This window comes from Sparus aurata, chromosome 18 (assembly GCF_900880675.1).
Source record: "Sparus aurata chromosome 18, fSpaAur1.1, whole genome shotgun sequence".
Lineage (NCBI taxonomy): Eukaryota > Metazoa > Chordata > Actinopteri > Spariformes > Sparidae > Sparus > Sparus aurata.
The window spans coordinates 18,812,915-18,823,584 of record NC_044204.1 but is presented as its reverse complement, the minus strand read 5'-3'; the positions used below and the strand labels follow the sequence as shown (position 1 = coordinate 18,823,584).

The window sequence follows — 10,670 nt, the reverse complement described above, 5'->3', positions numbered from 1 at the left end:
ATGTATCATCTCAAAACCTTAGCATGGCAAGTGTAATTTATTGTCATCAATGGCTCCATTTGTGACATGAGGCTTTGTTTATGATATTGTTGTACAAGTGACCATGTTTTCAAGTACAAAAAAAATGGAGAAAAAAAAAGAGTATAAAATGTACAACAATGGTCCTGGAAAGGATTTGAAATTATGTTGTATTTCCATGAAATAAAAAATGTTTAACTGAAAAAAAAACATGAATCTGTGTAATTTATATTGGTTACAATACTGGATTCAATTGCTTCTACACTTGCTTCTTCTTCTTCTTTTTCTTCTTCTTTACTGAGGCCCAGTAAATCAATAAATAGAAAAGATGTAGTGTTCCCCAACAGTTACACACCTGGCAATGTAGAGAGTTATAAAGTTATTATTTTATTTTATTTTTTTACAAAGTATGACTGCACAGTTAGATAAAATCTGATTCTTTTTAAATACCTGGAGAAATTCACAGGGGGTTTGGTCAGTGGCTAAAAGTTTCCAAAGACCTATGTGAGTCGACATGCCCACAAGGTAGAATACATCATATGTAAGTTCATTATATGACCAAACGCCTCTGGATGCACTTTTCTAGCTTCGTCTGCAAATGTTTTCCATTTTTGGTAGCATAAGAAAGTTAGTTGTAGATGGTAGTATAGGTAGCCATATCTCACACTGTTAAAAAAGTGAGGATCCATCCCTTTATCCTGATCCACACCAAAAGTTATTTGGGTCTATTCTGGGTTGATGCCCAGCCTCCATACATTAGGTCGTTTTCATTTAATCCTGTGGTCAAATCAAACATTGCTGCTGGCTTTTTGCCACGGTGAATCGGTTTGATCAGTGTTTGGCATCATGGCCACGGCCGGGCACAGCACTGTCTTGACTGGGCTACTTGAACCGCGGTAAGGGCAGGATCCAGTCACAGGCAATCTCAACACATGCCTAGGGCCTCCATGCTAATAGGGCAGACAAGGAAGAAAAGAACATCAACTGCTGACGTTAAATAATAGTTTACATTCATTTTCTAAGTCTAAGTCTAAGTCTTTTAAAAAGTAAAAATATAAAAGAATCTCTAAACCTTTATTTTATTATTATATATTGTTTAAACCATACAAGAGTGACTGTACTGTTGCTTTGAATACGTTAGTCAATTAGGAGTGAATACAATATATAAATAGAAAATAGAAACCTGATTTCATTCTTGTTGTGTACAGAAAGCTTCATGGGACAGGCCTCGCCCCAAACGGGACTGGTTGGTTTACGTATTCCAAAACTGGCTGCCTATTGGCCATACGTACATAAACGCACGCATGACGTTATTTTGAAATTTCAGCGGCGCAGCGTCTGTTGTTGTGTCAGATTCAACGAGCGCTGCACTGCAGCCTCATCGATACTGCTGGAAACTCATTTTTAAATTCAAAATTTGCGACGAGCAGCGAATTTAAAAAATGTCTTTCTCAAGAGCCCCTTTGAAAAGGTTCAACGACAATGTGGGTAAGTAAGCGTTCAGAAGCTTGTAGCTAGCAGCAGCTAGCATAGCACCACCTTAAGTTGTTCAACGGTAAGAAGCTTAACGTTAACGTAATGTCAGCGGGCATCCGCACTCGGCACGGAATATTAAACTGCCAAACAAACTTAATGTAGGTTTACACTTTATTTGGGTGGTGCCGTGTTGGGAGTTGAAACAAAGCACGCTAAGTTAGGTTAACTTATTTCAATATGTAAACTGACGAAGGAGTAGCGTCAGTAGTGTGGCTAACACTGTTGTTGCCCGAAGGTTGCGCCCCTCCACCGGGCTCCTATGAGATCAAGTCCGGGGAGCTGAAGGGAGCTGCTTCCTTCGATAAATCTGACCGATTCAGAGCTGTTAAAGCAGGTGGGTTCATTTGAGAGGCACAATGCAACACGGTAAGACAACGAAGAAATACCTGACACGTAACGTTTTGTGCCACGTATTTTCCATTATCTCTGTCTCCAGGTGAAATGCCACCACCATCGCCATCCAGAAGCACCCTGGTGTCACCTGTCCGTAGGACTATGTCCGTGGATGGTCTTGTAAGTTGTCTTTAATGTCAGCATGTAATTACTTCACGAATAGATCTGCTAGTTCTTCAAAACTAACTCGTTTTGTATCTTGCGAAAAACTAGGTCGAAGGGTCAAGTGTCAAGAGAGAGAAGAACGAAATGAGCATGGAGAGGAAACAGCAGAAACTCCTGGAGAAAGAGGTATGCTTCATCGAAAAAACATTTGTGCTATAGGTTTACCACAAGAAAGTTAGTTGTCTGTAATCACTGGCTTGTCTCATCTAGATATAACTGATCAACAGTTGTTCACATTGTTATTGTTTCTGTCACAGTACATCAGAGTCCTAACCACTTTGTTGCCTTCCAGATAAGGTCCCTGGTTCAGGAGCGAGGGGAGCAGGATCGTCGCCTGCAGGCTCTGGAAGAGGAGCTAAAGAAAGTGGAGGCCAAGCTGCTGTCTGCAGTCAGGGAGAAGACGGGCCTCTCTTCCAATGTTACCAGCCTTGAACGACAGCGGGCAGAGCTCAAGAAAGTCAACGAGTTTCTAAAAAACAAGGTCTGCTTTCTTTTTTTTTTATGATTTTATGCATGGTTAAATGTAAAAGTCCTTTCTTGATGAGATGTGTCTTTAGCGCTAAAAACCTTTTGAAAGTGTGTCTGAGTGTTTTGGGGGTTTTTTTTCATTTTTTTTTTTTTTATTTAGGTCTCTGCTGACACCACAAAAAAAAAAATCAACTCTCTCACAATGGAGCTGATGGAAGCCAAGAACACTGTAGATGTTAAAAACAAGGTATTGTGTGTAGACATTATTTTGTATAACCCCTCATTGGTTTAATTGCAGCTGAATGTAAAGTCACAGCACATTGTCAGTTGCAGCTGAATGTAAAGTCACAGCACATTGTCAGTTGCAGCAGATGCTGATGCTTATGTATTGAATGCATGTATGTGTGTGTCCAGGAGTTAAAGCTACTACAGGTTAACGCTGAAGGCCACCTAAAGGTGCTTGAAACTGATCTCCAAGCTGCCAGGGGTACGATCACTGCTTTGAAGGACAGGAACAAAGACTTGGGTAAGATTTAACAGCAGTGGATCGAACATGCTTAGATGTATAGAAGAGTAACAGTGGATTAACGGCAAGAGTTAGTTGATGTTTTTTTTCTACTTCTTTAACCTTTTACAGAGGACCACCATCAAGTGACCCAGACTCTTAATGAAGAGTTGGAGAAGGAGAATGCTAGATTGCATGGTGAGTCGTGTGTATTGCCTGCTTTTTCCTTGACACACAAAGCAAATTGCTATATTTAAGAAGCTGGAACCAGCAAATGTTTGACATTTGTGCTTGAAATATGACTGAATCAATTAACTAATTATCAAAATATTTAGCAATTAACTTTCTTTTGATATACTAATTGTTTCAGCTCTAGTTACAGTTTGCTTCCTGCAAACACCCATAATTGTGTGTTATTTTCCAGCTGTGATAAGGGAGCTGAGAGAGGAAATCAAAGTCTTGCAGGGATACCTGGACGAAGCCAATGAACAGATCCAGGTATGAATTGGATATCTGTCCACATGTATATGAGTCTTAAAACAGCGCCTTATTTGTGTTTTGGCCTTTCACACCATGGAAAACTCCTTCTTCGGTGAGGACATTCAGTCTGTCTGTCACTTTTGACATATATTAGTTTATCAGTGTTTGTAGGATCCACTGAGTGGATGTTATTGTTTAAAGTTGTACTTAGACAGACACAAATGGACATTGAGTTAATATAATGATGGAACAGAGAGATAAAACAGAATATTTTGTAGACAGTAGCATTATTCAGGAGGATTCGGTGAAGAGCAGTCACTTTCCCTGTCTCGTTTGTAGTATATTCTGTATCTAAACGTCCGACTGGAGTATACTGTCTGCTTCCTGTTTACAGCATGTGCATGCCCAGTGTACATGAATGGCCACAGGATATGTGTTTTCAGGTGTGAGTGTGTTGACTTCATGAGATTATTTTTGAAACTGCCAAAATGCTCGTCAGGATGGAGATATGTTTATTTCTAAAAAATAATATAAAACATTTCTAAAAAAAATACCTGTGTATGCATGGACTGGGCCTAGTTCTACTACAGAAAATCTTACAAAAGTGGACATTTTTCCTTTTGTTTTTAGTCATATTTTGTGAAAATCATGCCTATCCTTTAAATATGTTTGTAGGATCTTCGCTTAAGGCTCCAAGAGAAGACACGGGAGAGTGCTGTTACTGGTTCTCAGGTTGAGAAAGTAAAGTAAGAAAATGCATAATAGTTCCTTCAAGGAAGTTAGATCCAGACTGTATACTATGACGCTCATTTTTTGCTTGTTCCGCAGGCAGCTTGAGACAGAACTAGAGCAGCGCACCACTGAGCTACAAAGCACTCAAAATGTGCTCAGACAAAAAGAGGAGGAGGAGCAGAAATTCCAACAAGAGCTGCAGGTGTCAAAGGATGCTTTAGTGGATGCGGAGAAGAGGTTGAAGAACCAAGAGCTGGAGCTAAAGTCTTCACAAGAGTCAGTGAATGACATGGAGGAGCAGGTGAAGTTTGCCAACCAAGAAGTTGAAGACTCTCAGGCAACAGTTCGACAGCATGAGGCAGAGCTCGCGAGACTTAGGGAGGTGCTCAGGAGGACGGAGAAGGAGCTGGATGAGAGAGTGGAACATCTGGAACTGCGGTATCTGTCTGCTGAGAAAGAGAGAAGTAAGTTCAACATGCATTTTTACGATGTTAATTTAGGTCAAAAAAATTAATTGACATGTTTTTTGATGCATTTATTTTATATGTATTGTTTTTAGGCAAGACTCAGGAGGAGGGGCTGAGGAGAGTGGAGGAGTTGAAAGCAGAGATTGTCGTTCTAAAGGAGTTTAAAAGAGATGAGAAAAAGAGACAAATTGACCTCGAGCAAGAAAATGCTAGTCTTACTGCGGAGCTGACAAAAGAAAAGGTCACGCAGAAGGTTTTGTCTTACATGGAACATTCTTTTTTTAGTTTTGAGTGTAGAATCACTGAAAGCAATGACTGACTCTTTCCCTTTTTTTTTTTTTTTTTTTCTACAGGCGCTTGTGGACTCCTTATCTGTATTGGTGGAACAGGAGAGGGAGGAGTCTGATGAGAAGTTGAGACAGTTAAAGGAGGAGATGGAGGAGGTGCTGGGCGAGCTCGCTCTCCTGGAGGATCAAGACAAGAAGAGGGAGGAGGATGCGCGTAGGAGTGAGGAGGCCCTCCAAAGGCTGCAGGAGGAGAAGAGCGAGCTGGAGAGACAGCTGAGTGATGCTAGGACTCTGACGGAGAGGTGACAACAGGCCGAACACACTGATAAGAAGTGTTGACTGAGAGTAGTAAAAGGACAGTTCAACCCAAAAGCTAAAATACAGTATATACATTTGAAAAACTCAACAGCAGTGTCACTTTCCAGAAATTATGGTCTGGTAACTCAAGATAACCAGAGATGTATAGTAACATTTACATAGACATTTACACCATACGATGCAATTGAGTAACTTTTTTAAGCAAACTGCATTTTTCGGAGTAGTTTTAATGCAGCATACTTTTACTCTTACTATCATTTTACTTTTTCTCTGTTGAATTTGAATACATTCATTGCGCTACTTTTATTGATTTAATTTAGAGCTGGTCCCAGGTCTGCTGCTGACCTCTTATCCTATCACCGATATCTCAAAAACTCTAGATGGACAGGGTATCCGCGGAGTCTTAAAAAGTCTTACATTTGACAATCTCAATTTTAGGCCTTAAAAAGTCTTAAATACGTTCATATTTTGCATATAGGTCTTAAATGACATTTAGTCGGGTCTTAAATATGTACATTCATTAATCGCTTCCGTCATCGCCTTTTTTTTCTTTTTTCTTTTTTGTTTGGAGGAAATGTGTTGGTGAGATTCACAGTCATCTCCGTGTGTTCTTCTGTCTGAAGTATCCAGGAACGTAAGTGGTATTTTGCCAACCGAAGTGCCCCTCAAATTGGGCACACTCGGTGTGAAAGCGCTGAAAAAACATCAGTTAGCTTCTAAAAGTCTCCAGCGAAGTCACGTAATCGCACACTTCTGTATGCCTTTGTCACCAGTTCCCGGTCCAATTTCATCCAATTCTGCTTGACCCGAACTCTGCACTGCCTCTGCCACCTAACAGTCAAGCGACATTCAAACCATCTTTGGCCCAGCTCAGACGGTGAAAGCGGAGGTGCTTTCGATTTTGAACACTGTGTGTGTGTGTGTGTGTGTGTGTGTGTGTGTGTGTGTGTGTGTGTGTGTGTGTGTGTGTGTGTGTGTGTGTGTGTGTGTGTGTGTGTGTGTGTGTGTGTGTGTGTGTGTGTGTGTGTGTGTGTGTGTGTGTGTGTGTGTGTGCGCACACCAGAGTTATTATAGTTAACTCAAATTAAATTCCTTGATAAAAACTATACTTAAACTACTTAGATCACTTGTTAAACTAATTGAAACTAAACTAAAATGAAAAAACAAACTGACTAAATTAAGCTTAATTAAAACAAAAACTAATGAAAATGTTAAAACTATAATAACCCTGACACACACTCATTCACTCCATTCTTCATTGTTTGAGCTGCTCTGTGAATGGCAATAAATGTGGTTATTTATTTAAAGCAATTCTGGGACGGCATTTTTCCTAACTTTTTCGTACTTCGTGTAGGTCTTAAATTTAGTTCAAAATGGTCTTAAAAAGGTCTTAAAAAGTCTTAAATTTGACTTGTTCAAACCTGCAGAGACCCTGGATGGAGAAATGGCACTACCAGTAAGAGTAAAAATATCTATTTTGGAATTGGGGTTGAAATGGCCCTTTTTCGCTGAAGTCTTAAAGTTATACTTGGCATTAAATATGTCTTGCTCACTGCAAAATAACAATTTTTTTGGGATTTGTTGCCTCTGCCTGTGTGTTTCTATTTAGAGTCACAGGCAGCTGGGAGCATGTCCCACTGGGTATAAAGTAGAAGGAAATAATTGACAGGTAGCCAGTCCATCAAAGAGTTGACACTGACAGTGGGTCACTGTCTATTTCTATTTTGGACCAATTTCAAGTCACCTCACATCCTCATCCTGAGGGGAAGTAGGGCACTTGGAGGGGAAGTTGTTTTTTCATTGCCTTTATTAGACAGTGAAAAATAGTGCTGAGGAAATATAGCATGCATATGGAGAGGCCATAATCTTATGAAGGTGCTTGTATCTGTTGAATTCTGTGTTTTAGGGCAGTAAAGTCATCCAACTTCACTCACATCAAAACTGTGTGCTTGTGATTTATTTTTTAGCACTGAAGTGGAAGCTTTAAAGGTGGAGCATTCTGTGGCCATGAGAGAACTCCAAGAGGCACACACAAACTCCTTGAACAAGATGGCAGACATTGTCGTAGAGCTGGAAAGGTGAGTGCTCGTCTGTCTGTATTTCTTCAAGTTTGCCCGGAATGTCAGTTTGATGCCTTTTGGCGTTTAGCTTCAAATTCTGTCAGCGTGTTAGGTTCACAGACTGCTTTTGTCTTACTTTTCAGCGCCAAAGAAGCTCTGAAGGGAGCAGAGGAAAAACGAAAAACATTGGAAACAGAGGTGGAGAGAGTGACCCGGCAGATGAGAGAGGTGGACAAAGTGCTTCTACAGAAAGATGAGGAGATGAAAAGAGTGAAGAAGCAGTTGGAGGAGCACCAGGAGAGACAATTAGCTGAAGCGAAAGCCAGGGAGGAAAACTCGGGGTATGTTTTAAATTCACTCTCCGTCTGTGTTGAAATAGCTGTCACTTTTCCACCCGTTTTTTTTTTTTAATTCTCTTTTCTTCGACTTGATAGGATGTTGCTGGAGGTGCAGACTCGCTTTGCACAAAAAGATGAGGAGATGAAGGCCATGGAGGCGAGACACGCTGCCCTGATCAGTCAGCTACAGCAGCAGACAAAAGAGAGAGAAGAGGCACTGGGGCAACTGGAGGAACAGAGAGGTCAGAGTTCAGCTCGACTTCAAAATGAGAGGGAAACAGCTCAGAAACTGCTAGAGGAGGTAAGGCAGGAAAAAGAGGAAATAATGGAACAGCTTCAACAAGAAAGAGACGAGAAAGCTCAAATTCAGACAGCACTTCAGGAGGAAAGGGGGGCGTTGGAGGTTGAAAGAAAGGACCGCCGGCAGGCCAGGTCAGAGGTGCTCAGACTACAGGCCAAGCTAGAGAGAGTGGACGAGCAAAGCAAGAGTCTCCTGTCTCAAGTAGAACTGAAAGAGCAGTCCAGGCTGGCTCTTGAAAACCAGCTGTTCATTGCAGAGCAGGACAGAAATGCGCTTCAGTCGCGCTGGGATGAGGTTGAACGAGGGACTCTGAACTACCAGGCCCAATTAGACCTCATCGCGGAGAAGACGCAGGCATTGCAGCGCGAGCTCGAAGACCAACAGCAAGATGGACGGGCTCTGCAGCAGCAGGTAGAAGTACTGACTCAGGAAAAGGTTACCATGCAGTGGGAGATGGAGGAGCAGCGAAAGGAACTCCAAAGACAATTAACTGAAGCACAGGAGAAAAGGTGAGGAAGTGGATTTCTTTGTGTTTGTTTTGTTTTCCCAATTTGCACATCTTTACAACTCTTTCTTTTCTTCTCTGCACCCAAAGTTCAGACACAGAACACTGGAGGAAACAATATGAGGAGCTGTTTACAAAGGTCCGGCCCTTCCAGGTCAGTGACAGCAATTAAAATAGCACAGATTGTCATTCATTAACGCTGCATAATCAACCTTTTTTATGATAACAGAGGGAAAAAAAATGTGTAATGTCAAAGGTGATGCTTCTGGTAATGAACTACAGATAATTTTAACCTGACTGAAGTTAAAGTAGAGCTGCAATGATTGTTGTCCAGTTTAGTTAATCGCCAAATATATTGATAATCGCTTAATCTGTTTGAGTTATTATTTGAGAAATCGTCAACATCCTCTGATTTGGCTTCTTAAATGTGAATATTTTCTGATTGATTCATGTCCCTCACAGTAAACTGAATTGTCTTTGGGCTATCTTTAGAGGTAAAACCCTCTCCATGTTCATGTGTTTGCCCACAGGAACAGCTCAACGCCTTTGCAGCAGAGCGAAAGGCGCTACTCAATGAAAATGGAGCAAACCAGGAGGAGTTGAACAAGTTGTCGGATGCTTATGCTCGCCTGCTGGGCCACCAGAACCAGAAGCAGAAGATCAAACATGTGATGAAGCTGAAAGATGAGAATATCTCCCTAAAACAGGTGAAAACAGGAGCGCAACACTGCCTGCTTTCGGAACCACACACATTGTTTTTCTCGAGCTACAGTGCCTACATTTTATCAATGGGTTTCTTTTCTGTGTGTGTGTAGGAGGTTTCCAAGCTTCGGTCCCAGGTAAACCGGCAGAAGAGTGATTTGGAGGAGCTCAGGTCGACGCTCCCTGGTGCTCCTCGCCGCAGGTTTGATCCCAGCAAAGCTTTCCAACACGACAAGGAGAACAGGCAAACTGAAACAAGTGAACCTCTTAAAGAAGGTGAGTACTTAACTGTCCTCTCGCTGCTGCATCTCAAAATTTTAGAGATGTAAAAAGATGTAATGAAAATTGAACAGTTGTAAGATTCTTGTTGATTATTTTCCACCTGATTACTGAGATATTTGAGTGAAAACCTAATTCTTTGTTTGTTCTCTCAGGAAATCACTTTGTGTAATGGAGCTCTTCTACAAGACGAGAACTGACAACTAATTGGCTGCCAAATTGATATCTTGTTTTTATTACGACTTGGCAACCCATGACGTTTTTAAAGTCTTCGTGTCAAATTTTCACATATACTGCAATGATTTATGTCATGTGCTTAGATTTTAAAAAGAAGTGTTAGGAGCTGTGTGTGTGTGTGTGCGTGCGCGTGCATGTGTGCGTGTGTGTGTGCATATTTTTACGGGATCAGTGTGTGAAAATAATGAGGAAATAGGTGCACACACTCCAGAGAACAACAGTTGTAGTTAGCATTACATTGTGAAATGCTGTTTTATTGTGAAATCTGCTTTGGATTTGTATAACTGCTGTAACTGCAATGCTTTTGGTAGAAGAGCCAGCAACTGTTTGATGCAGGGTGGCTCTTCATGGATCTTAATTTTTTGTAAATAAATAGTCTTCTTAAACGGGTGTTACTAAGATTGACTGACTTTTTATCCTGTACAATTTTAAAATCAGAGGTTTACATACACTCCACAAAACGTATTCAACTGTTATAATTCAGTATATCACATATCCAACGAGTCAGATATTTACATACAGGAAGTTGACTGATAAACAATAGTGTGTAAGTATAAACTGTTTGGGACCACACACCCATAAAACTGGTCAGGAAGAGACGCATCCTGTCTCCTAGCTGAGTTGAGAATACGCTGGCGTGCAAATGAAACCCAGAACGGCATCGAAGCTGCTCGAGACTATGGTTTGCAACTGGAAAGGGGAATGAAAATATGGAAATGTTTGGCCAGTCATTATCATTGAAGCAAAACATAGGGTTGCAGGCCAAAGAACACCATCCCAATCGCGAAGCATGGGGTGGCAGCATCATGCTGTGAGGGTGTGGCATCATGAGGAAGGAAAAGTGTGGATATATTGATGCAACATCTCAAGACATCAGCC

The 10,670-nt window shown here is 41.1% G+C and overlaps 1 protein-coding gene across 1 annotated transcript; it reads left to right on the top strand.

Moving 5' to 3' along the window:
- Window positions 1-1,327: 1,327 nt before the first annotated feature.
- hmmr (hyaluronan-mediated motility receptor (RHAMM)) lies at window positions 1,328-10,182 on the top strand. Its single transcript, XM_030396638.1, has 20 exons — window positions 1,328-1,506; window positions 1,790-1,888; window positions 1,991-2,067; window positions 2,161-2,238; window positions 2,405-2,593; window positions 2,741-2,827; window positions 2,995-3,106; window positions 3,218-3,283; window positions 3,510-3,583; window positions 4,241-4,311; window positions 4,394-4,761; window positions 4,857-5,005; window positions 5,118-5,353; window positions 7,337-7,447; window positions 7,573-7,770; window positions 7,864-8,577; window positions 8,664-8,727; window positions 9,104-9,280; window positions 9,389-9,551; window positions 9,710-10,182. Exons 1-20 carry the CDS (start codon window positions 1,461-1,463, stop codon window positions 9,724-9,726), a joined length of 3,096 nt encoding a protein of 1,031 aa, XP_030252498.1. The 5' UTR covers window positions 1,328-1,460; the 3' UTR covers window positions 9,727-10,182.
- The last annotated feature ends 488 nt before the right edge of the window (window positions 10,183-10,670 follow it).

Bases quoted from the DNA above. Each gene is read 5' to 3' on its own strand.
- hmmr (XM_030396638.1), top strand. From the start codon at position 1,461: ATGTCTTTCTCAAGAGCCCCTTTGAAAAGGTTCAACGACAATGTGG. The intron at 1,507-1,789 runs GTAAGTAAGCGT...TGTTGCCCGAAG, and splicing joins AAGGTTCAACGACAATGTGG to GTTGCGCCCCTCCACCGGGC. The intron at 2,594-2,740 runs GTCTGCTTTCTT...TTTTTTATTTAG, and splicing joins ACGAGTTTCTAAAAAACAAG to GTCTCTGCTGACACCACAAA.